General features: G+C 36.2%; 3 protein-coding genes across 3 annotated transcripts in view; 2 read left to right on the forward strand and 1 right to left on the reverse strand.

The window, feature by feature from the left end:
• Positions 1-2748, forward strand: part of LOC127961843 (transmembrane channel-like protein 3) — a 35889-nt gene extending 33141 nt beyond the window's left edge. The window contains exon 24 of the mRNA XM_052561113.1: positions 1472-2748. Within this exon, the coding sequence (XP_052417073.1) occupies positions 1472-2336 (865 nt within the window). The 3' untranslated portion in view covers positions 2337-2748. The remainder of the gene's footprint in view (positions 1-1471) is intronic.
• Positions 2749-5264: 2516 nt separating this feature from the next.
• Positions 5265-11100, forward strand: stard5 (StAR-related lipid transfer (START) domain containing 5). Its single transcript, XM_052560906.1, has 6 exons — positions 5265-5803; positions 5886-5935; positions 6443-6575; positions 7127-7244; positions 7372-7465; positions 7592-11100. The coding sequence occupies exons 1-6, from the start codon at positions 5714-5716 to the stop codon at positions 7734-7736; spliced, it is 630 nt and encodes a 209-aa protein (XP_052416866.1). The 5' UTR covers positions 5265-5713; the 3' UTR covers positions 7737-11100.
• Positions 11101-11104: 4 nt separating this feature from the next.
• The window catches only part of il16 (interleukin 16), a 31452-nt gene continuing 15263 nt past the window's right edge, over positions 11105-27293 (reverse strand). Inside the window, exons 8-22 of the mRNA XM_052560905.1 lie at positions 26620-26730; positions 26427-26541; positions 26203-26276; positions 25056-25275; positions 24366-24483; positions 23207-23339; positions 22949-23048; positions 21177-21664; positions 19519-19615; positions 17444-18674; positions 16028-16214; positions 15015-15116; positions 14098-14347; positions 12996-13124; positions 11105-12219 (exon numbers count right to left, since the gene is read on the reverse strand). Coding sequence (XP_052416865.1) covers positions 12035-12219; positions 12996-13124; positions 14098-14347; positions 15015-15116; positions 16028-16214; positions 17444-18674; positions 19519-19615; positions 21177-21664; positions 22949-23048; positions 23207-23339; positions 24366-24483; positions 25056-25275; positions 26203-26276; positions 26427-26541; positions 26620-26730 — 3540 coding nt within the window. The 3' untranslated portion in view covers positions 11105-12034. The remainder of the gene's footprint in view (positions 12220-12995; positions 13125-14097; positions 14348-15014; positions 15117-16027; positions 16215-17443; positions 18675-19518; positions 19616-21176; positions 21665-22948; positions 23049-23206; positions 23340-24365; positions 24484-25055; positions 25276-26202; positions 26277-26426; positions 26542-26619; positions 26731-27293) is intronic.

Consider the following 27293-nt stretch of genomic DNA (forward strand, 5'->3'; position numbering starts at 1 on the left):
CGGTCCTCATTTCTTTTAAGGTAAAAAATAATGGATTATTACCTGGATTATAGTAAAGTGGGTAAAGTAAAATACTACACTTGAAACACTGTTTCAAAAGCACAGCCACTATATTTAAACATTATAGGTTTTTGACATAATGTAAGACTAGTGTGACAGAAGCACTTGCTGATGTTGTGTCTGTGTAATGTATCCAAATATTTAATTTTTCATACCGTGTTACTTCAGCTTGATATGCATTAGGATGCATAAAGCAAACTGCACTGCAGGAATTATGTCAGTAAATCATAACCAGAAGTTCATCTACTCTGAAAATTAGTCCCTGCTCAAAAAGTGTAATTTGGACTGCTTTACTGACCAAACAAAAAACTGCAACACTTTTTGAATAATTCATGTTAAGTGCTTTAACAAAATAAAAACTTTATATTTCTGCTTTAAACCGTTTAGAACACTGACTTTCTTGGCTTCAATTGTTTATGTGCATTAAATGTGCTTTTTTAATTTATTATTTATTAAACTCAAATATCAATCATTCTCTCTTTCTATACTTTTCTTCATTTGATGTTATACTCATATTATACTTGGCAATGTGTGTCTCATGAAGCATTGCTTTGGGATACATTGCTTGTGATGTTCTTTCTTTGTAGGTCAGTGTTTGCTAAATGGATAAATGTAAAAGTAGATGCTGTTCAAAGAGCTTCACTCAAAAATAAAAAAAATCAAGCTTAAATATCTATCTGTATCTATACCTTATATTGCTTTATCATATCAGATCATAGGGTCATAAGTGCTTGCACTTTGAGAGTAAAACTTAATTTGACTTTACCTTTCATTTCATAAAATGCAATGCACTTCATACTACTTAATTAAAGGAAATGTTCACTAAAACTGAAGACATGGTCATCATTTACTCACCATCATGTCATTTCAACCCTACATTGTTTTCCTTTTTCTGTGAAACACAAAGTGAGCGCTTAAGTAGAATGTGGGCAGATTACTTTTCTGGTGGTTTTAGTCATTGACCGTATAAATCACCATCCTTTTTTTTTTTTTTGTCTTAACATCTCCTTTTTATGGAAGCCCGTTCCCACTACTGAATAAAACATAAAACAAGGTTATTGCGACGTTTTAACTCACAATTCTGATGTTTTTTTCTGACTATTACACAATTGCTAGTTATAAAGTCAGAATTGCTAGTTATAAAGCCAGAATTGTTAAAGTCAGAATTGCGAGATAAAAGGTCAAAATTGTGAGTTATAAAGTCAAATGTCAATAAAGACCGAATAAAGCTTTTGGAACTACTTAGTAAATGATGAAAAAACAAAAGAACTGCAGTTTTGGTTGAACTATTCCTTTAACATTAATTACAAGCTGCATCATAAAGGTAAATGTGTGTTGTTTGAGTTTATAAAAGGTAGACCGAATATGTGCACACACATTAATTTCACATGTTGCATTTTCTAATATCCAGGCATTCTGGGTACTTGGGCAGCAACAGTGGATCCTGCCGCTCCAAGTCCTATCACAACATGGCCTATAACCCCTGTGCACGGTATGCTGAAAACATCCACTCCGATCCGCTGTTTCGGAAGAACCTCCGGCCTATGCGCATCGAGCCCAGTGTAACCACGGCTCAGAGCTACGCGGGCCGCCGGACACATGCGACACGATATGTCATTGTCAATGAACACGAAGCTCGCAAGAAGCTCATGCGCTCAAATACACGCATACCAAGACATTACCACCTCGCAGACGAACCAACGGAGATCGTAGAGCTTTATCCACGCAGTGTGAAGTGCTACATTCCTCGTACTCCTCACCGAAGCCACCAGCCACACCTCAGTGAGGAAGAGGAGGAGGAAGAGGAAGATCTGAAGAGCAGCACGAGGAGGGGGTCGTCCAAACAGTCGAGCCGTCCAAGATTGCTGTCAGATATCCATCAGACAACGCGATTCTACATTGGCAATACGATAAACAGTCAGTTGTCTATGGAGCAGGGTTCATACGGCGATGAAGAAGAGGACGATCAAGAAGATGACTGGGTGAACGACCCTCAAACAAACATCCAAGGCCCAGAGTCAGCTCACAGGTATGGTGAACCATACATCAAGCCCAAGACCAAGCATAAAGTGGAGCCGTCGCTGACCGAATCGGATTCGGCATCGCTAGCATCCAGTAGTGACCAGCAAAACAGCAGCACTGACCAATACATCCAAGTCATTCACAACAAAGAGAAGTACCTGAAGTCCAGCGCTAAGCTGACCAAAAAGAAATCCAAGAACAGCGTTAAACTGAATGTTCCTCGTACTGATGATCTTGCCTGCTCCAACGTTTAACCTGTTTAGAGCTACAGTAAAACTGAGATTTTGGCTCTGTTCGAAAACACTGGTAAGCTGTCTTCATACTGATGGAAGCTTTTTAGGTTTACACCAACACTTCTTTTAAAATCAGAACAGATTTGGAAACATTAGGCATCATACATGATCTGATGACATTTCAGTTGTTGCTAGAAGACATGTGACAAATGAAAACAATATATTCAAAAATCTGCTTAAAATATCAAACGCGTTTGATATCATCCAGCTGGATAGGATCAAGTGGACCATCATACAGTACGCAATTTTCTGTGAACTCTGACTGCCCAAAATCTGCAGAATGACTTTTGGACACTAGGATCAACTTGTTCAGGGCAAAACTACAGGCAAAACTCCTGTAGTGTATTCTAGCCTTGAAACCCCACCTTCTGGCCGAATTTCGAATTTTGTAATTCGTATGCATCCTTTACCAGAATGCACCATGAGAAACGCAGCATTCCAAACAACTTGGATTCTCCCATAGATATGCATACATAGATGATTTATGGGCATCTATATGTAAGCCACCCACCATATTGAAATGGTCAAAGACAGTCCATGAACACTCGAGAGCAACTATGCGTCTGCAACCGTTGATATACGCATGTATGAATATCTGTATCTGCAACAGACTTTAGCAGATGATTTTGCTGAACTCCAATAAAGCCATTAGCTAACACAGCATTAAAAACTTACTGTACCACAATTTAGAAACCTGTAACATTGAGTTAATACATATTAAAAACACAAGCTAACACATTCTCACTTATGAAAGTTTATCCCATTTCTTCAGGAATTTTGGCAGTTTTTACAACCAGAGGCTGTGCACTGTTGTGGCATGTTGGAAAATTCATTATTTTTTTGTTTTTGTTTTACTGTAAGTGATGACACAGTGACCATTCCAAGATGGTGGACATGTTGACCTGTCTAGAGTGATCGAATGTGGCATCATATAAGCCCCTTTCACACTGTGATTCCGGCAAATACACGATTAAGTGTTCCGGCAATTGTTGCCGGGTCATGTTTGCTTTCACGCAGAAGGCGACACGGCAATGTTCCAGCAATTTGCCGGGTCCGACATGCAGTGTGAAAGGGGCTATACATATCTATGAGATCCTCCCACTTCTGCTTAAAAATAACTACTTGAATAGTGCACAAGTAAGGATAATCCAACTAATTCAGAGTAGATAAATCAATTCCCAACTTCAAGAAGAACAGTTTTCAAGTTGATGGCAACTAAAGTGACATTCTATTGGTTATTTTAAGGGAACACTACACTGTTTTTGAAAATCGGCTCATTTTCCAGCTCCCCTAGAGTTAAACAGTTGAGTTTTACCTTTTATAAATGCATTCATCCGATCTCCGGGTCTGGCAGTAGCATAGATCTTTGAATCTGATTAGAATGTTAGCATCTCGCTAAAAAATGACCAAAGAGTTTTGATATTTTTCTTATTTAAACCTGACTCTTCTGATGTTACATTGTGCACTAAGACCGAAAGAAAATTAAAAGTTGCTATTTTCTATAGGCTGATATGGCTAGGAACTATAGCTTATTCCAGCGTAATAATCAAGGAACACTGCTGCCATACCATGGGTGCAGCAGGAACAGTGAACACTGCGAGATGCTAATTGTCTCATCAGTTTCAATGATCTATGCTAAGCTAAAAGCGTTACCGCCAGACCCGGAGATCGGCTGAATGGATTCGAAAACAGTAAATCTCAACTGTTTAACTCTAGGGGAGTTGGAAAATGAGCCTATTTTTAAAAATAATGGTGTATTCCTTTAAATGGAGTTGAGTTAGTTCTGAGTTCCAGGTTGTTTGGAATAAAGCATGACTAGAAATTATTGACGTTGCAAATGGGGAACTGAGTATTCCCTCTTCTGCCTGCATCTAAAAAACAGCATACAGTATATCCATCCAAGATGGTGGATAGAGTTGAGAGAAATTATTATTATAAATAGTGCATTCCATTAAATTATGAAAAAATATGTTAGTGTGTAGTGTAGCACATGCAAATGATACATTTTGAATGCCAGGAGCTGTCTATGAGGTGTGTTCCAGTCATTTATGAATTCTCATTGTAGTTAGGATCCCTGCTTACAATCAGCTGCCGAAGCAGTAGAAGCTTGGTTTTGGAACAGAGCCAGTGATTTGGTGTAATACATATAGGTTTATCATATAAAAGTTGCAGTTTTGCCTTGTAAAGCACAAATAAATAACTACCCTGTATACTTTGCATGTAGCCTATCGAGATTTGCAGAATGTGCTGTCTGATTCAAGGATGAAAAACGTGAATTCAAGATTGGGTGTGTACGAAAAAAAAATAAAAATGTAACACTTTGAATATCAATATTCAGATTAACAGGTTAAAAAAAAACCTCTGTTTGAGTCCAGAAGTGTGTTGCAGATTTTTTAAACGCACTGTGAGGTATTGACAGTCAAGTAATTTTTAGTGCTTTTTTAAAGGGTCATGAAACCCTCTGTTTTAGCACTGGTTTGCTCTCACTGATTTTTTTATTAAGTGGGTGTTGTAAATAGTGCATTCCATTTTTTAAAATGAGTTTAGATGAGATTGTCAGCTTTTGATGTACTGATTTCTGTAACTTCATCAAAGGATATAATGTTTTGAGATACACTTCAAAACAGCAAAACTAATCAAAACCATTGTTAATAGCCTACTACAGAATTCTATTTATTATAGATAAAAATACAACATCTGCTCAAACAAAAGTAGCTCGATTATTCAAAATTGCTCCATGTTCATCTAAATGTGATATTAATAAAATATTTTTATGAAACTAATTCATATTTAAATAAGTCTGTGTTTATTTAACAATACATACGACAATGGGGACGAGTCAACGTCCTGTAAAACAGGATCAAATCCGAAAACTCAAATTCCCAGAATGCAACATTCTTCTGACGAGCTACTGACTAAGGAAGTGGCCTTTTACTGATTTTTTTTTTTTAGTTATGATGATTGTATGGCGTTAGACAGGTTAATTGTCTCTTTTTTATCGTTTTGATCGCGCATGTTTAATTGCATCGTTCCGTTGATCTCTGTTGAACTGTATCATTATCCGCTCGGTCGCGATGACAGTCACTGTGATCATCTGTAACTAATGAATGAACCGACAACATCTGACCTATTATACCAGAAACTGGCATATTTAACTGTAGCCACTGTTAGTGTAAGTAAGTTACTTGAACCAAGATCCCGGAAAAATCGAAGGTAAATTGTTTAATTTGACGCTATTTAGCAGCTCCCGACAAAACGATTTGAATAACGTTGCATGTGCAGGACAAGCGATAAAGTAATATATTTAAAAAAAAACAATATAACCGCTCTTCATCGTAATGGATTACATACAAATGGCCAGATCAGTGGAAGACCGTCTGTTGAGCTACAGAAAAGACGAGTCCGGATGGAAAACGTGCAAGAAAAATGTAAGTATTCAACAGAACTGAGTAATTTTGTCATTTTTTTGCAGTTGTTGGTCTATAAACAAACATTGTGTTTTATTTCTAGAATGATGTTGTGGTGTGTTGGAGACCCTCTTGTGAATTCGCGGGATATGTGTAAGCATACATTTGTAAATTAAACTATGATCCTGAATTTGTCACCGTGACGTCATATGTGCTGACTTCTCGCGCATGTGTTGTATAAATACTTTAGTGAGCGAAACCTCTCTTACATAGCTATTAGGCTATATGAGAAAGGTAATTCACTCATAAAACTGAACATTAGGCTATTCAGCCTGTGAGACTGAGAACTCTGTAATGTTGCTTAATAAACATTATATATATATATATATATATATATATATATATATATATATATATATATATATATATATATATATATATAATATATATATATATTAGTACCATGATTATTTTATACAATTATTAATTGTTTTAACATTTACTTATTTATATCCACACTATATTCTGCATATTTACTTTTTTTTTTTCTAGCATTTTGCACGGTGCCGTCGACATTGTGCGCAAACATCACGGCAGCATTGACATTAACCTTTGTCCCGTATGCATGAGCAGTGATTGTGTGTTCTTTGGGGTTTTTAGGTATAAGGGTGAGGGGATTGTCAATGGCAGTCCAGAGAAGGTGTGGGACTGCTTGAAACCTGAAATAAATGGGCTACGTGTAAAATGGGATGCTAATATAAAAAAGTTTGAGCTGCTTGAGCAGGTGTCTTCGGTAAGAAAAACACAAATACACACCCATGTGAAAGGAGATCATTGTTGAGTTAAATCATATGACCTGACCGGTTCCTCTTACAGCTTAGTGTATGAAACAGTGTTTTATTTCAGGATTCTTATTTAAAATTGTCAAAGATCATTGATTGTACAGTCTCTTGAATCCCAGTTTAATGTGCACAGCCAGCTATAAGTAAGCCATTTGTTGGCTAACATCCCGAAAAGTGTAAACACTTGGGTGTATGGCAAATTGATCTGATTGTTGAGTTTACAAACCAGCCCAAAGAGCAACATTTGCTCAACCAATAGCGTGAGTTTAGCGTGAGGGCGTTTGTCCCATCAGTGTCTGAAGAGAGAAGTATGTGGGATACCTGTTCGAAAACAATAACTATTTTTGCCTTTTCCCTTTGCTTCACTATTAATAATTCTTATTTTTAATTTGCATTGAGATGTTCATGGTGCACATGGCATTGCAATGATTTAGTACATAAAGCAGAGATCATGCAACAGTAGATTTATAAATTTCTATATCCATCCTTTTTCATTCCATAGGATGTTTCGATCTGTCGAACAGTCACACCTTCGGCTGCTATGGGTATTATATCACCTCGAGATTTTGTTGATGTCATTTCCGTTAAACGCTATGAGGATGGCACGGTTTCATCAAATGGTACGCATGGCCTTTCTCCTTTAATTGGATCTGAATCTGACACTGAATAGAATCACAGGGTCATTATAAATAAGCATTAGACCACTATCTTAATAATGCTTTTATTGATATTGTCATCGATTTTTAGCTACCAATGTAAGCCATCCAAACTGTCCTCCTCAACCTGGCTACGTCAGAGGCTTCAACCATCCGTGTGGCTGCTTTTGTGTTCCTGTTCCTGGGTGAGTTTCTCAGGTCTTTGGTTGATGTAATTCAATCATCAGACAGCAGATGGTGGTAAAAAATAACATTTTAGATGCATGAGCTAGTTCATAAAATGTTTACTTTTTTCCTCTCTCTCTCTGTAGGGAACCAGGCAAAACGCAGCTGTTCAGCTTTTTCCAGACTGATCTTGGAGGTCTGCTTCCTCGTTCGGTTGTCGATTCATTTTTCCCCAGTAGTATGGTGGAGTTTTACAGCAACCTGACCAAAGCCGTAAAAACGCTGAAATAGCACCAATGGCACTTTATAGATAATAACCCCCTTTAAACTTAAATGTGACCCTGGAGCACAAAACCAGTTTCTGTCGCTGGGATATATACTTTTAGCAATAGCCAAAAATACATTGTATGGGTCAAAATTATAGATTTTTCTTTTATGCAAAAAATCATTAGGATATTAAGTAAAGATCATGTTCTATGAAGATATTTAGTAAATTTCCTACCATAACTATATCAAAACTTAATTTTTGATTAGCAGTATGCATTGCTAATAATTAATTTGGACAAATTTAAAAGCGATTTTTCTCAGTATTTAGATTTTTTTGCACCCTCAGATTCCAGATTTTAAAATAGTTGTATCTCTGCCAAATATTATCCAAGCTTAATAAACCTTACATCAATGAAAACTTATTTATTCAGCTTTCAGTTGATGTATAAATCTCAATAAAAAATTTACACTTAAGACTGGTTTTGTGGTCCAGGGTCACAAATACCTAATTGCATTAAATCAAGCTTTAGTGGAAAGTGAGTTTACTGTACTTTTAGATTTATTCCTGATTCTTCCGATAGTTACACGTGTCCAAACACACCTGCACATAGGCCATTTTATACAGAGTTAAGAGTACTGGAACATTTTGTTTGACATATTATTTCAGAAAATCTGAGAACTTTTGCACAAAAGAATTATACATTTATGCATTTGGCAGATACTCTTACAGGCTTTCTGCAGATTTTAGGCTTAATTCACTTTTACACAATGAATATTTTCCTCATTATTTTTGTCTTGATATTTTTGCCGATCAAATATCTCAACATCCTAAATCACGATACAGTTACTTGAGATGCAGAATTAATATATGAAGTCTGAAACTGAACTTAATGCCACAAAATTAATTGAGTTTATGCTTAAAAAAGGAAATATTTGTCAGAGGGGTCTGAAATTGATCTATTTTTGTTCAAATATATCCAAACTCCATTTGGGTGTATTTCTCAGAAACAGATCACTTTGCTTCTTGATTTAAAAAAATTTTTAGAACCTTGTACCACAGAACAAGACACAATAACTGAGAAATAGCATCTCTTTTTTTTTTTTTTTTTTTGCAGTGTAATCCGAAGCTACAGTGAAAGTTATTTCCATACTCTTGGTTGGGAACAGAAGTATTTAAGCCATAAGCTTTTTATTTGAGTCACAGAGCTCTTGATAGACATTTGAAGTATTTCTATATTTGAATAGAGATATTTTAGTGCATAAAAGGCTTTGGCAGATCAATGTTTACTGACAGACACATATCTTCAGACCAATTTGAAGAATTGCAATCGCTGCTGTTCTCGGTTAACACAGCTGAGTTTATGTACTGTATTTTTGAGACTGACAAAAAAGGCCAGAACAATCATGATAGAATTATGATGAGGGATGTTAGATATAATGATAAAAGACCAGCAGGCTCAAGGTTTAGCTGGTTAGCATGACCCCAGTGACCCTGCTGGTGATTATTTAACCAGTATAAAGCTTTTTTCTCCACTGATGGCCAATCGAAAGTATCCTCGTGTTTGTGTATCCAAGTATCCTCATCCACTTGGTCCTGTGCCAGCCAGATGAGCAACTGCCATTAAGATGAATGAGAATTCTAGTAGAACAGGGAGTTGAGTGGAATCCTGTGTGGAATCAGAGTCAATAAGAATGACCACATTTTTTTAGTTCCTGAGTATGAATTGAGGTCGAGAACATGATGCTGAATTTGAATTAGAATTTACTGTAATTTATGTAAGATTAATTAAACAAGTGACTGAATGAAATGTAAAGAAATCATCTGAAATATTAAAAAATAATATTTAATATAGTATATTATGTACTTAATAAATTAACTGATGAACCATGATGAACCATGGAAGAAAGTTAAAAGAGATAGTTTACCAAACAATTCTGCCATCATTTACTCAAACTTAAGTTATTCCAAAATGTAAATGAGATTCTGTATTCTTGCTGAAGACAAAATATATTTAGAGGAATGTAGGTAAACCAAATTATGGCTGGTAGCCATTGACTTCCGTAGTGTAAAAAAACAAACAAACAATGGAAGTAAATGGCTACCAGCAACTGTTTGGTTCAGACTCATACAGGTTTGGTGTGAAATCTCCCTTTAATTTCCCCAAATGCTCAAATTTTCCCAAAAGTCTAAATGATTGTTTGGCTAAAATGTTCCTTTGTTGTTTGATTTGTATTTGAATTTTAAATCTAATTTCAAATTCTATTCAAATTTTGCATCCTGTGAGGCGTGGCCAGTTTAATTTAAATTTACATGCATGGAATAAAAGGGAGTGCATTTTTTTAAAATGATCGTTTTGCCCAACCTTTTTAAAACATTAAAAAAATATGGAAATTATGATTTTTTTCTTTTCCATAGAAATAGTAGAAATTAATCCTATTTTGGCCTTTTATCTCTGCTTGTAATCGCACGTGGACAAAGGGACTGTTAATATATCATATACGACTGACCTCAGAGAGAACCCAGTGTGTGTTGTGTGAATTCTTGACCTCTTCAAATTACTGTTTGCCCTTTTGTGTCTAGCTGCACGATTGTCCTCCTGACATGTGTCTCAACCAGTAGGTACTTAGTGTTTTTATGCCTGTATGCTGTTAGTGAAATTACTGTGAATGCATGCTTATGGCCTGAAAATGTGTGCTTTTTTATACTGTAAATGAGCAGTATGCTCTAGTGCATTTCAGGATTATTTTGGGAGTCTAGATTTTACATCAGTTTTTGCAAGAAATGTGTGCTTGACTTTACTAGTATTGTGCAAAGTTCTCTGTATGTTTTAATAACACATTTACATTCCGAAAGCAGTGTGTCAGTTCAGTTCAGTTCAGTGAGAGTTTTTGATTATTCCAGATTTGACATTTTCTTGAAATCAACATGAAATGTCATTTGCAAGTCATTTTACTTCTATAAACTGATGTATTTAGAAGAAAACATTTGCCGGTACTTGATTTTATCCTCCTGAAAGTGATTGGATCATGAAAAAAGGGGCGGTACAAACCAGAATGGAGGCAGATGATTGGATGGGACAAGTCGGGTTCGTAACGGGCGAAGCAAGCCAGTGTATTTTCACAATACATCATTTTTAATAACATGCAGTGATAGACCTAGAAATGTGCATTGAAATCAGGTCATTTCTCATTTCATGTTGATTTCAAATGTGTTTTTAGTGTGTTTTTGCTCAGTGCTGTTTTTTATGTCCACCTGCCATTGACCGTGGGACGTCTGTGTACTGTTTGTTAATACTTAATACAAAAAAATTGCACTTTGTAAAACCCATTGTATGATTCACCTTTTAGATTCTGTTTTCAGATATAAAAAAAATGACTGATGACAATATATATATTTTGTATCACACTTTATTTCAACATTATTAAAACAAAGCACATTACAAAGTAATTACATGTAAAACATCTTTGTTCTGACACAGTTTCAATATATTAAGGTCTTTCTTTTTAAGAGGGAAAAAAAACTAACAAGACCAGAATACCAGAGGCACAGTAGTTATTATTATTTTTTTAATGATCAAAGGTGTATTCTGTTAGATAATACTGTAGATATTCTTGAAAATATCAAAGGAATATATTTATTATTTCTGGCTTTGATGAAAAACTAGAGCAATGTACTGTTAGGGGGAGCATTTGACAAAAAAAAAAAAAAAAAAATGTTTTTTAAATATTCTATTTCTGATCTCTCGAAAACCATGTGCCACAAATGCTTCATCACATGTTCTTTACTTTCTGCTTTGGTGAAATTTGTAGAAATATATCCGAAACTATTTACAGGCTTGTGCAAATCATTCCATCAAAACAGGCAGACTTGAAAAGTATCTTTTTTTTACTTTCATTGTTTTATGAATCCCTGATTGTAACAGTAAAACGGTCCTATACCAGCACAGTGAAGCGCTATAAAACAAGCTTTCCTTACCATGTAGTACCACATCATGCAGTGATGCACATCATGCACATCATATAGGAGATGAAAGTCATATTGTCAATATGAATTAATGGTAAAATGGATCAATCAAGGCAACTGAATGATCTCAACAGGGTTTCCCAGTCATGGAAATAGTTATTTTTCACTCCTTTCTTGATTGCAGTAAAAAAAAAAAAAATTATTATTATTGATCAAATCATATGGGAACCCTGCTTTTAATTAACACTGATTTGTAATGTACTTTTTTTTTTTTAGCAAGTGGAGGCATTTCACCATGGCTTGAAATTAGGTATTGCATAACTTAAAGTTGATTCAAATTTGGGATAAGTCCAGTATTTTATTCTGGGTGCTTCTCAGTGGAAACATCGCCTTTTTTTCTCTTAATGACCAGTGCGAATGGCCCATCATTTAGGCCTTTAATGAGTGTCCAGGCCTCAAAGCGTGTGAGACCCTGCAGAGACGAGTCCTGTATCTGCAGTACCTCATCACCAGACTTCAGCCCCTTTTGCTCAGCGTCACTCCCTGCCAGAGAAAATACAGTATATATTGTATGATTCATGCTGCATTTTAACTTGCAGGCCCACATGTAATCTGCACCCACATAATTTTGCAAAAAGATTTCAGCAAAATGAGAAAACAACATCATATTTGTTAGTTTATAAAAGGTTTTGGATATTTTGATGCAACACTGAAATTAATTTGGTGTAGAAACACTTTTTTCTCTGAAATTTACAAACAAAGTAGCATTGAATTAGATGTGAATTTTAAGTAAAAAGACTGAAATGGTATATGCTCATACTCCAATAATCATTGTTTTATTTCCCACTTAAAAAAGGCATTTTTTACAGTACAGTACTCTTAAAGAGAAATGTAGCATTACATCCCGTGCTCACCAATGGATCCTCTGCAGTGAATGGGTGCCGTCAGAATGAGAGTCGAAACAGCTGATAAATATTTTAGAGTGAAAAAAAGCATGTTTGTAATAAGTTCATCAAGACGTTTTAACATTTTTGCAAAAATGTAGCTTTTCACTTTTCACAAAAGACATTAATTGTTGGACTTGACTGATGTGGATTACTGTGATGTTTTTATCTACTGTTTGGACTCTCATTCTGACGGCACCCATTCACTGCTCAGGATCCATTGGTTAGCAACTGATGTAAAGCTAAATTTCTCCAAATCTGTTCTGAGAAAGAAACCAACTCATTTAAATCTTTAATGACCTGAGGCTAAGTACGCTTCAAGCAAATGTAAATTTTTGCGTGAATCATTCATTTAAGGTTTAGTTGTAGTCTCACCTGTAAATATTCTGTTGACTGTTAGTGGTCTGTCACCATTAATGGAGCCTTTTCCTCCCTCAAGACTAAACCCAACTCCACCTGCATTCTTCTCCAACTCGATTGTTTCAACTTCACCTCCATCGTCCCCTAAGAGTCATTTTTTAAAACAAAAACCATAGAATGAATTAACCAGCCTGATCTTATGGTAATTCAGATATTTAAGAGGTGGCTAATTCGTATGAATTTTGTACAAATTAATACGATTTACGAGTACGTAATTTACGAGTTGCACAATTCATATTAATTTGTACGATTGACCTTCACCTAAACCCGCCCCTAAACCTACCCATCACTGGGATCTAGACAAATCGTACAAAATCCAACGTGATCTCATGAGAATACGTGTGTATTTTTACGTTAAATGTGGTTCTACCAAATACTTATGTTTTCATGCGCATAAAAACGTACAAATACTTACGTGTTAGCAGCTAAACAAACGTAAATAATTTAACGTAAAGTGTGAATTCATATGAATTCCCATGTATTAATATTATCGTATTAATAAAATCGTATAAGTGAGGTGGTACGAGTTCGTATAAATTAGCCACCTCGTAAAATACATACGGATTTTTCATGAGATAGTGTTGGAATTAACACATATTTTGCATACTCATATTTGGATAACATTCATTTTCTAAATGTTATTAACATGATCATAAAACCCAGTGAAATGTGATGTTTGGAACACCAGCTGTTAAAGGACTAATCCATAATGGCAGCACAAATTTGGCTTTCGTTTACAAAGAATTGTGAAAAACCAATATCCCATCCAAGTTTTCTAAAACTGTAAAATTTCTCAGCAATTTCCAGTAAACTTGTGAAAGAACAGATGATGTGTCAGATTTGGATAGAATTAATCCATCTGTGAAACATGAATTCTCCTTGTGGAAAACTAGTCCAGTTCAAACAGGGCTTTAATTTGACTTCAGTCATATAGTTTTGTTTTTTATTACACAACATGTAGCTCTGGTAACATTCCTGTATTCCTTTTGTGCCCTATTAAACATTGACATTAAACATTAATGCCATTTCTGTTCTGACGTCAGTGATGTTGGCCCACCTGTGACGCTGCTCTCTGTCCCGCCGCTGCAGCTGGACTCATTAGCGTTAGCACCTCCCTTCCCTTCTGGGTCATTGTTTTTGGACACCACTATCACCGCCTGCTTCATGGTGCGAGCCTGCCTGAGAATCGCTGTGGCATCGCTGTGTGTGATGTTTTTTAGCGTTTGACCGTTAATGGACAGCACCTCATCTCCTCTTTCTATGGTGCCCTCCTGAGCAGCCAGACCACTGGGAAACACCCTGTGAACCTGAAGGAACATGATACAGTAAATAAACAAAAAAAACATATACAGTACATTAAATAAATATATACACTTATTTTGCTAGTATTGACTGTATACATTTAGCATTTATAGTGGAACCACTGGAAGTTTGTTAAAACTTTGTTTAAAAAGATGTTAAAAGTTTAGGGTAGTATTTAAAAAAAAAAAGCCTCATGTGAAAAGTGCATGATATTAGCTACTATATTAGCTGCTAAACTCATAAAAGGACCTCAGAAGTAGTCTCTTGTGACGTTTATAAGAAATAAACCAAAATTTCAGCAGTATGGGCACTAATTTCCCATGATTTCAGTGGTTTGTCCACTAAAAATCATCCCTTCTGCCATCGATTTTCACATTTAATGCTGAAAAACAAGTTTGAAGCCTACTGCAAAAGGAAGGTTATAGTCAGTGGTGTCAAACCTGGTCCAAATGGATAATTTTTAACTTATTACATTCATGAATAAGATTTAAGAGATTTCAAGCTTAGATATTTTGCTTGAGATCTTATTTTGTGTTTCAGGTTACCAAGAAAGAAATATCGATCTACACGTGCAAATGATGACCAAATTGAAGAGGTTGTGTCTCCGGTTGACAGGTAAAGTAGATGAGCTGTGGTGTGTGGTTTATATGGAGATACAGAGACGTCACTCACTGTAGTTGCTTTGTTCTCCAGATCAATACCGCCAGCAATGCTGAAACCCAAGCCAGCTCCTTCTTCTTTATGTAAAATCACAACATGGATGTCTTCCAGTTGCTAATGGACATTAAGAAATCAAAATCAGACTTGTTTATTGAGTATTTCATGGTTCAAAAACCCTCTTTGTATCTGTGGCTGTACTGTAAGCAGAACTGCATTCAGCAAAGCTGTTATTCTAGAACATGCTGAAGAACAATCTGCATTTGTGAACACGGTTTTATTACTTTGTAAAGAACAGCTGCTACATTGATGATTTCCAGGTGGCCTGGATCCTGTTCCCACTCGATTACATCATGCAGTTTTGAGAGAAATATAGAGATATTGCCTGCCCTAGTGTAGCACTTAAGAATCTCGTTAATAACTATTTTGTCAAAATCAGATAAGCATCTGGTACTATCTTACAAGATCTCTTGTCATGCCAAAGGACCATTTAAAATGAACTATAGAAAATTCAAAAAAGCTTAATTGAGTCCATAATGCAGTCCCACTAACTAGACTAATAGAGCTAACCCCTCATCTTGGATTACTTTTACAGTTCCCCTTCTTTATATAACAGAAAAGCTGGCATGCCCTCAAAAGATTTCTGCAAAATATTGACACTTCCTGTTTTTCTGAATTTTGATCCTACACCACAAAACATTATTTCTAAGGGTATGTACATAGTGCTCATAAATGCAAAACAGTGCAACAAAATGTACCTAAGAGGAACATTGCAACACTGCCACAGTCAGGAAGTCACACTCTTGACCAACAGAAGCACGTCTTTTTAGATATTTGTTTTTCAACTCTGCTAGCAAGTGAGCTTTAGAATGTAGCACCACATTAAAAAAGGGTTCACTGACCTTTAAGAGCACTTTAAATTATGCTGTTTCGTTATAGAGAACTGGATGTGGAAGTAATATATGCCAGACAACAGCATGTACTTTGTTGTATCAGTTCTATTGTCATCAAGCCAGAGCTAAACCCACCCTTAGCGTGTCTTCATCCAGATCCTTGACTTCCTGGATCATCCGCTGAATCTCCTGTGCTGGAAGGGCTGAGAACATGGATTGGGCACAGACATCTGTGGCTGAAGTGAGCGCACCTTCAGGTTTCCATTCTTCCTTCTCGCACTCCTCCCCTCTCTCGATGGTACGCTCTCTCAGTTTAGCTAAGCTGTAGACAAGATATAAGTTAGCTTGATTGAAAGTGCCTTTGACCAGAGAAAGCCAACACTGTTCCTGAAATACTACCATATCCTGCAGAGTTTGGCTCCAACCCTATTCAAACACACCTGAACCAGCTAACCAAGGTTTTCAAGATTAATTGAAAATATACATTGGAGCAGGAGACATGCAAAATGTGCAGTGTTGGGTACCACTGTGTCTGCAACCCTTCAACCTCCATTTGGGATACTGCCAAGGCAACATTGGTTCTAGATCATGGGTGTCCAATCCTGGTCCTGGATGGCCAACGACCTGCAGAGTATAACTCTAACCTGTTTCCAATACACCTGCATGAAAGTTTCTAGTAAAAGATCAAAATACCTTGACTAGCTCTGTCAGGTGGGTTTAATTATGGAGGAAACTAAACTCAACAAGACATTGGACATCCAGAAGCAAGATTGGACAACTTAGGCCTGGGACACAGATCGATTTTATAACTGGAGGAGACTACAAACTTTGTTTGCTTCATAGATTTATGGTTGAACTATTTTAACAATGTTCTTACTACCTTTCTGGGCCTTGAACGTGTCCATAGAGGGTCAGAAAGCACTTGGATTTCATCAAAATATCTTAATTTGTTTTCTGAATATGAACAAAGGTTTTACGGGTTTGGTACGACATGAGGGTGAGTAATGAATGATGGAATTTGACAGGACAAATAGGGCTCAAAATCAGGCTTAAAATCTTTAAGTGTTTGGCCAGCCTTAGACTTCTCCAAACTACAAACAAATTTTACGTTTCACTTGCACACGCTGTGGCCAATTTATACACATCTTACCACATCTATCTGTACACTACTTAAGCTCAAACATGCATGACAGGAAAGTGTTTTTTTTTCTTCTAACAGCGATAAGGACTAGTATGAGCGCATGCAAGACATTAGCATGAAATGGTCTGTTGTTTGTGACTAACTCAAAAGAGCTGCATTTCCGCTTCTTGTTTCATTTAAAACAGATTCCTGAATGATTCAAACCTCTGCAATGCCTTTATCGTGCAGCCAGTTCTCAACATAAAAGAAGCTGACATTGTTGGCTTCAGTCCCTGCGAGTGATCCTATCCCTTCCCATCAGCCAACACAACACTGCACAGAGTGTAATTACACCCCAAACGCTTTCATCTTACAAGCACATTTGTCCTGCGTCGTTTTTCAGAGATAATATGCTTGGATAAGTTGCATACCTTACAGAGAAACCCTTTTCGTTGTTTTCTAGTGCTGTTGAAGTTGGGGGCTTTTCACCAGGAGATTCTTCCTCTATTGGGTTATGAAGAGGAGATCCTGGTGGGGCACTCCAGGGGTTCCCAAACCGAATGCAAGGGGACTGCGGCAGAGATTGCATTGATCGCATCAAAGCATTGGACACTTGGTTGCTGAAGGACAAGATGATCCCCAGGCTCTCCCCGTCCAAGCCACCTGAGTTGGGGGCATCTGAAGAGGGACTGAGGGGTAGACTCCGGGTCCTCAAGCTCACCGCATGAGTTCCTTCACCTTCACTTTTTTCTATAGGAACTTCCTTTGAGCTACTCGATCTCCTTGGGACGTGGCTTGAAGGGGGCAAATCCTCTTCAGAAGGTGAGGGTTCCTGCTCAGTCTCAGTAACAGGTGGAAGCTCTTTTGTGGAGTCAAGAGCAGGTTCCTCAACAGGGATTTGCTTACAGGGCTCCGAATCATGAGAAGTTGATTGATTTTCTTCCTCTGCCGGGGAAGGATGGGGCTCTGAAATGATATCTGAACCGAGGGAAGCCGGTTCTTCCTTTTCTTCTTCCAGAGGCTGGGTGGTGGCTGAAATAGTTGGTGTAGACTGGCTGTCATCATTATTGTGTAAGTTGCTTGTGGTAACTTTAGTTCTCCCTGCATTGCTGTAGTCTGTAGATGAGGCTTTAGTCGTCTTCTCCACTGGAGGAAGAGAGGCAGTTGGGGCCAGTCGCCTGCTTGGCCTTTCGGCTCCATCAGGACTTGAGAAAGTCTCAAACGAGCTGATCTTCTGCCTGATTGACAAATTGGCTCCTGTTGAAGCGGCCCTCAGACTAATCCCAAAGGTCCTGCCAGTATTGTGGCTCCTGTTATCCGGATGCTTCAAAGCTTCTGTTATCGGTTTCCCAGACTTAATGCTCTTAATGCTCTGACGTGCCCATGCAGGCTTTGGAGCCACCGGTGGGGCTTTTTTGACATTGGGAGGTTGCTCAGATATGGAGTCTGTGGTGATGTTTGTGGGGTCAGTGGCAGTGCCATTAACCTCACTATCTCCATTTTGGTCACTCATGGTTTTGTAGCAGTAGGACTGGTTCTCCGGGCTTTCAGTCAGCTTTACCCAGGGGTCAAGTGGTTGATCTGTACTGACCTCCAAATGAGCCTGACGTCTCAGACCGACCCGCTTACTCGGACTACACACGTTAGATGGGGACTCTGGACCTGTAACATAATAGTGTACTGTTAATTTCCTTTTAATAAGCTGTCGAACAGAGAAGTGCAAAGTGAGAACTAACTCACATGCTGCCTCACATCCAATATTTGTCACAATGGACCTTTTTCACATTTGCGGGTTTCTCAGCAGTGGAAGTTGTCATAATTGGGTTAACTTGAAAAGCAGTGAATGGGAGAGTACCAAATATATTTTTTTGCATTCCCATCTGCTCAAATAGCAAAAGAAAAACTCCACGATAGTGTTTTCATGACTTTCAATAAAAGGAAAAAAATTCAGAGAGACTGATAACTGCAGTCAGAAGGGAGAATGATGTCGAATTGACCTTCCCTTGCATAGACGCTGAATTAGAAACTCCCTTGCATTAGCATTAACTGTTTTTTTTATTTTTTATTTGATGCATAGGTGATATAATACAAGGAATGGTATTACAAAAAGTAAAAAATACAAATATGAAAAACTTTCAAGGATTTAAGATGCTGATGACTGTTAAACGCGTCATCACAGTCTTGTGAAAAGAGTCCATTATTTTATTTTCATTCAAAAATAGAATGTGTTATGAAAATATTATAATATAATAATATTACTTTAATATGAATGTTAAAAAGAAAATAAAAAACATTGCTTTTCTTTTATAAAAATCTTGCTATACAGGAACTTACTGTTATCAGCTGAATCAGGAAATGAAAAGTCTCAGCATACATGTTTTGATCTTGTTCAAAATAGTATAAAGTAAATATTTAAATTAAAGTTACGCAACCTACGTGACATATATTTCTCTTTTTGTCATGTAATAATATTAACCAGTAGTTGGTGTATTTCAGGTTAACGTACCTCTGTGCTGTCTGTCCCCTCTGTGTGTTGAGTCACTTTTAGGCTCAGAGATACAGGCAGATGCTTTAGTTCCGACTTCTGCGCGTTTAGCCACTTCCTGTCACAAAAACAGGAAATGGTTGGCTGAGTTTGAGTCTTACCAAAAAAAAAAATCGAAAAGGTGTAGAAATGAATCCGGCATCATTTCATCATGCATCACTGTCGCACACAGAAACACAGGCATATACACACACACTACAGCCATGCCTCATGCTAAACACTCAAGCATTTCAATACCTGAATCACACATATGACAAAAAGATGCACTATTTTGCAAATAGATGTATAAAGTGCACACAGGTTCAAAGTTTTCATCAAACATTGACATTTACACGTCCAGAAAGAAGTAGCATGAATTTCTACGTACATTTTTAAACAGAAGCCTTGAGATCTTTCTCAAAGCCCTGTATAGACTGCAGAAAAACTAGATGCATGTGGAGAGACAATAAAAGATTGTGTAAGGCAATACAAGTTTTTAAATAATTATAGTCACTGTAAAATAAATGCCTACTTAGGATTAAAAATGTGTAAAGGAAATAGAAATTAGCATAAAGTAAATGCATTTGTAAAATGTGTAATAGTGCACGTTTTAGATTTTCCCCATTTTTCAGGTTTTTAATCAACTTCCTGATTTCACTAATTCATTTCAGTGATCCTGTGGTGTGATGAAAGATGGTGTGCATATATTCACTGTAGACTGAACTGAATACTGCTTAGTTTTATTTGGTTGACCCCTGTTATGGTGAACTTTTAAATTAAACTAAATTAAATTAAACTAAATTAATCAAGTAATGCAATGTGCAAGACTAATGAGTGCAACTTTAAAAACTTAAAAATGTTCACATCCTGTTGGGGACAGATTAGAAATATTGTATGTGAGTCACTCCAGCTAATCACATTAATTGACAAAATATTTATATAATGTAGTTTCTTAAATTATTATTTTTTTTATATTTCTAGAATTTGACAATAGATAATGGCAATATATTTAGTTTCCACACTGTTAAATTTGACACATATCAGTTTTTCACAGGTCATGATGAGAACCGTCATCCTGTTGAACAATTTCCTCATTTTATCGGAAATTGCATAAAATCAAAAACAATTTGCACACACTGTGTTATATTTATATATACTTTTTTTTATATGCTGTCCAGTCAGATGCATTCAAAAATCTATTTAAAAAATATAAGGGAAAAAATGGATCCCCCTTTTCTCTGAGAATTATGACAGCTGCTCACTTGCGCTTTGATGGTGCAAGATGTTCTCATGCAAAAACTGTGAAAAATTAGCCAATAAGGCAAGGGCTGCAGTTAAGCCAATCATGTCTTGACTTACTCAACTACCATATATGGGCAATGCATCACTCTTAAAGTGAAAACCGCCTACTTGTAAACAGTCTCTTTGACGGAGAGACAAAAAAAAGCAGTAGTTTAAACATGTATATAATTAATTTATTGTGCATAACCTCACTGACATGATATGTATAGCTTTGCAAACCTACACAAGGAAAATAAAACAAAGAAAATTTGATTTGAGAAAGATTTGAGTCAAAACAACCTCTTAATATTCTTTCTTTAATAAAAAATAGTGCATTTCACAAATGTGACTAGCCCTACCTGGCAGTTGCTTTGAGAAGGCAGCAGATCTTCGTCTTTCACTGGTGAACCTCGACTAGAGTCGCTTGAATCAGTCAGCGCTTCCTGACTGCTGACTTCCTGTCGCCTGCAGTACCTCCGTGCCTGGTTTGTTGCTCCTTGCATTGAGCTCCTCACCACACATGCACGCACATCTAATGTTTGTTGTCCAGTGAAATTCACTGGACTTTTATAGGGAATGTTATAGTCGTCGTCTGCGAACGAGGCTGGAGACAGTGTGTTATTAAGTGAAGTTTCACTGTTGCTTGTTAAAGAGACGTCCATGCTCTGGACTCTGGTGACATGCTGGGGTTCGAGGAAGGATTGAGTGGTGGTGCTGGCCGGTATACAGCGCTGGCTGTAGGCTCCCTCACTACACGATCGCATCATGGGTTTCTGTGTTCGTCTACAGGTCAAACAGCGGGTACACTTCTGTCTGCTGTGAGTACAGGCGTCAGATCTCCTCAGACCTGAGATCAGATACAGAGACATGTCTACATCACCTACTGGTCTTCTACACAGGAGAAATAATCATGGACAAGTTATTTTGTACAAATAGGAAACAAGAGACTGAGCAGACATGCCTCATCTGAGCCTTTGATGCAAGTCCAGGGTTTCAGCCTATGAATTTCCATGACATCTACATGAGTTCATGATTAATAAATGAATTGAAATAAAAATCATTATAACTTATTCAGGTTTCCATTTGATACCAATCTTTTTAAACAATGGATTTAAATTATTATTATTATGACACAAACAAATTTATGTTTTTCTCTGGTTTGCACAATTGTTTGTATTCTTTACACCACAAAATACATTATTAAGGGAGTAGAATAATATTTTATATATATTAAATTTTAGTAAATTATAAATATTATTATTAATCATTAATAGCATATTTCAAAATCATTTTATTTATAACATTTATATAGTTGTTGCTGTAATCTCTGAATCATATTAAGTGATTATTTTTATTATATATATATATATATATATATATATATATATATATATATATATATATATATATATTATTCATAATAATAATAATTATTATTATTTTTTGTTTTAGGTTTTTGAAATCTAAAAAAAAAAAAAACCATCCCTTTCCAAGTTGATGCCTGTAGGGAGGCTATAAATCATAATATTTTTGCCTTTTTAAGGTCTTTGCACACTGAGTCTAAAAAAATTGTATGCATTTCTCGTATTCGTCATCCTCTCCTATCAAAATGTTCGTTGCGGATGCAAAAATGCAGAAAATTGCACCTGATCCGATATTTTTTTTTATTTTTTTTACAATGGTCAAAGTTTCAGAGGCAGTGTGTAAACGTTATTGATGCAATCTGAGGTGGTATTTATTTTATTACGTGAAAATTTTGGATTCATGGGCCTCGGGTTCCTGCTTGCAAGTAAAGCACAACATTGCAACTAAAACAGTGTTCAGCCTGTTTCACAAATGTACATAAGAAGCACACAAACAGCATTTTTTCCCCAGTAAATCTGATTGAATCCAAACACAACCACCTCTACGATGCATTATCATTTGGATGCAAGTGTGGTCCTCATTATATTAAATAGATGTTTGTCATAATGTTGAATCACTTTACTTGCTCTATAGAGCTGCAGTTACAGTTGCAATTACGCTGCAACATTACTTAAAAACTGCAGATGCAGGATATGTGAAACAGGCCTAGGAAATGACTGTCACAAGTTGATTTCAGAGCAAACAATACTGTAGATCAATAACTCACTGCTGTTACATCCATCCATACTCCACTGACTCCTGTCTCTCCTCAGTCTGCTGTGCTCCACCGCCTGAGTGATGGCCTCGTTCAGCTGCTGCTCAGAAACCTTCAAACACATGCACGTTTATATTTTAGCACTCTCTGACAACTTAGATCTAGCTATGAAGACAAAAGTGTAGGTTTGACTGATCACAGCCATAATGAAGTGTGAATTGTTTTAGCACAGTTTAGTCTCTTGTACGTTTGAAAGGAAAGCAGACCTACTTTTGGGTCGGGGTGTCGACTGATGATGATCTGAACCGGGCCCGGGGTGCACTGACTCAGAACCGTGTACACATCGTTCAGTGTCATGTTGCAAACCACCGTGTCATTGATCTCCATGATCTCATCGCCACATCTGACAAACATTCACATAAAGCTTACAAACATCCCAGAAACCACACACATTATTACAACAATTCACAGCCCTGCAGTTTGGTTAGTTGTAAAAACCTTCTAGAAACCACACTTCGGAACACAAAATAATGTTGCCATTTAAAAACATAAAGTGCAGTTTATATATTATGGTTACCAAAAATGAACAGCATCCAACTTTAGCTTTGGGAAAAGCTACATTTTCAGCTTAATACATCTACCTTGAAGTAGCATCAAAACATCAATTTAAGTTGCTTTTGTTTTAATAAAACCAGGCCACATTACTTTGTAAAAATTAGCTAGTAAACATATTTCTTAAACAATTTGCCACAACTCAATGTCCAATTGATTTATACTGTAACATTTGTAACAAGTGTGGGCAGTGGATCTGTAGTTCCCAGCAAGGTTTAGATTGACATAATCATTGTAAGGATGCTTACATAAAAAAAAAAAAAAAAAAAATGCATGGATTTTTCTTAATTTAGCAGTATACTGGGATAAAAAAAATAATAGTGCAGAAACAGCAGAATTTTATATATATATATATATATATATATATATATATATATATATATATATATATATATATATATATATATATATATGATTAAACATGATATTTTTTAATTAAATAGTATTTTCTTGTAAAACATACTTCAATAATCTTTGTTTTATTTATAAATTTGCTTTATTTTATTTTATTTCTAAAGTAAATTAAGATTACTCAAACTTAGAAGTTTCTTTTAAAGGCTGCTTATGTAAATTACATATGTGACCCTTTATAATATTTAAATATAGGCCTGATATTTGTGTTGACTACAGGTAAGTGGATTATTATTTTTATTATTATTATTATTATTATTATTACTATTATTATTATTATTATTTCCACAAATCATATACTGACTATGGCCATTTAAATTTAGACTGGCTAACTAATTGTGTAAATTACATTAGTGTCTCATATCTATGTCTCTTATTGGCAACACTTGTAAAGATGTTGTCAGACCTTAATCGTCCATCCATGTGGGCCACTGATCCTGGTGACAGCGTGTGAATATAGATTCCTGGACAGCCGCCAGCAGAAGGCACACAGCACAGGCCAATACCTAAACCTACACCAAACTCTGAGCCAATGCAGAAAGCACAGTAATACTTATTACTTATTACAGTAATACTGATACTGTCAGGTAAGCATTTTTAGTAACTCAAGGATTTGTTTGAATTCATGTTGTTGTACAGCTACACAAATAAGACACAGTTTGGCTCTGAAGATGTTTATGTGCAAGGCTCTGAATGAACATGTTTGAGTGTAACTTCAGCAACAGCTGGCTGGAGCTCATCACAGTGTTAATCACACCCAGGACAGTGTTCACTTTTGATAGGGTGTGTTGTGTGTATGTTTCTGAGCCTTCTGCATTAACACAGTTAGACCAGTTAGAAACGTGTATTTAGAAATGCAGGGATAGTCCATCCACAAACAAAATGTCTGTTATTTACTCTCCCTCATGTCATTCAAAGACGTATGATTGTATCAATATCTTTATATTAGTTCATATATTTTGCATGATATATACAGTATTTAGCTTTGCATGAGATAATTTTTTTTTTTTATTGCATTCGATTTAAATCTTAGTAATTGCCTGGAAGACAAATCAAAATCTTGTACTGCCTTTGAAGCCTGGATTTGGACACTCACCCTTCTGCAGCGTGATCTCCATCATGACTCTGTCCTGAGCTTTTGCGGGGTTATTGAGGCAGTTATAATCTCCCAGATCAGCACTGACTCGACTGATCCCGGTGCTGGAGCTCAGAGATCTGGATCGGCATAACTGAGAGACCTGGCCATGGCTGCCTGGCACGGCTCCCATCCGCAGACTGGTCCTCACCACCAGCGTTAACAAACCCTTCTTCACTTGCTTCAGAAAGACAATCACAGTTTACAGCTGGTAAAACCTGATAGATTAATGATAGACCAACATATTGTCTACGTGGACTCATCAGCTGATATAGGGTCATTTATTTTACTTATTATTATTTTTTTTTTTACTTTGTTCTTCTGTCATTTGCAACATTGAATAAATATTGTATTAAATATTTTTATATAGAGAGAGAGAGATACTGATTAAAATAATGATATGTTTTTGTAAAATGAAAAATGTTTTATTTTTATTTTTTGATCAGCAGAATATTCTTGAGCTTATTTGTAACATTAACTATATCAGTGATACAATTTACATTTTAATGTTATATTTAATTATATATTTAATATTATTATTATTATATATTATATTATTATATATTTAATTATATAAAAAATCTATAATTTTCATAATTTTATAATTAAATGTTATTTAAATATTATACATTTACATTTATATTTACAGCTAAAATAAGTATATTGTGTGGTATATATACTACTGTGATTAAAATAAAATGACTTAAGCCACAATATATAATTTTGAACACCTGTGTTGTTATTGAAAAGAAAACAAAATTATTTAAATAAATAAATAAATAAATATATAAATATATATAAATCATTCATTGAGATAATACTGAAATAAAATGTACATATTACATGGGAAAAATATATACATATTGTATTTAATAAATATATATAGAAATATATATAGATATAGATAAATATATATAGATTTTTTTTTTTTTCACATCCAGTTAACCAAATTACTGTTGCATTTAAATTTAATTACTGTTAACAATGAGCCCTTAAATAACGATTATCAGTCTACCAATATGCATTATGTGTTTCTTCATTACATGTGCCAGTTGATTAATTGCAGGTCTACTGTGAAAAGCAAAGCCATCCAGGTGAGGTTACTCACTTTAAACTTGTGTAAGGCATCTTCATGGCTCAGGCCGTGCAGAGATTCACCATTCAATTCCAGTATCTCATCTCCTGTTAACCAGAAACACTAATACAGTTTTCTGTCCATTTCTGGGTAATGCAGCTGTGGGTGTTGACGGGAAAGCTTCATTTTGAAGTAAGTGTCTGGATAGATCTGGATGCATTACCAATTACAGTGTGATATTTTACTAATGAGCCTACCTTCCTGTAGTCTTCCATCAGCGGCTGCTGCGCCTCCAGGAAAGATGGTCTTCACGTAAATCCCCATTGGGCCGTACATGCTGTCTCTTCCTCCTACTATACTGAATCCCAGGCCCTGGAATACCAGGACAGTGGTTTATATGTTAAGGATTCAGTGCATTGTGTTATTTGTTGCAGATACACATTTGGATACCTTTCCATGGCCCTTCATGAGGACAATGTTGGAGATGATGAAGGCCTGTACGCTACTGCAGGAAGGGACCAAGTGTGCTGAACTTAGAGAGCGGGACGGTCTAACCACAGCCTGCAGAGACCAAAAAGAGCACAAATCATGTGGGAAGCAGGTCTAAGGTCTACGTTCAGGGTAAAAAAGGACGAGATGTTTTTATTTCACAAAATTCTGCTACCCAGAGCAGAAGTGGTCATACTGTATCTGAGTTACTTGTGCCATTCCCATGACATTCATTAAAACCAGCCATTCTGCTGATGTGGAGAGGGAAAGCACTTTGTAGAGAGCACTTCTAGAGAAGGAGAGATGCTTTGAGCACTTACTGCAACAGCCATTTATTTGATTACCAGTATAAGGATGGCCTTATCAAATAAAGTGCAACAGCCAGTCGCTGCCGTTCTCTCATCCAGAACTTTTCAGGTAAAACACGGTCTGAACTTAGAAATAAACAGCTGCACCATTGATTCAATTCTGTGTAAACACCCAGGACTTATTCACTAACCATCCACAAGTATAATCAGGGACTTCGATATAATTAAAATCATTGTAAAGTCAGTTTGCATCCTCCATAACATTACACTTACCAAGATGGGGAATTGTGCAAGACAAATAGTGTTAAGCACATTTTTAATTTTATA

This window comes from Carassius gibelio, chromosome B7 (genome assembly GCF_023724105.1).
Source record: "Carassius gibelio isolate Cgi1373 ecotype wild population from Czech Republic chromosome B7, carGib1.2-hapl.c, whole genome shotgun sequence".
In the NCBI taxonomy this organism is placed as follows: domain Eukaryota; kingdom Metazoa; phylum Chordata; class Actinopteri; order Cypriniformes; family Cyprinidae; genus Carassius; species Carassius gibelio.

Coding starts and splice junctions, on each gene's coding strand:
- stard5 (XM_052560906.1), top strand. CDS start 5,714: ATGGATTACATACAAATGGCCAGATCAGTGGAAGACCGTCTGTTGAGC. Junction 6,576..7,126: donor TGCTTGAGCAGGTGTCTTCG/GTAAGAAAAACA, acceptor TTCATTCCATAG/GATGTTTCGATCTGTCGAAC. Junction 7,466..7,591: donor TTTTGTGTTCCTGTTCCTGG/GTGAGTTTCTCA, acceptor CTCTCTCTGTAG/GGAACCAGGCAAAACGCAGC.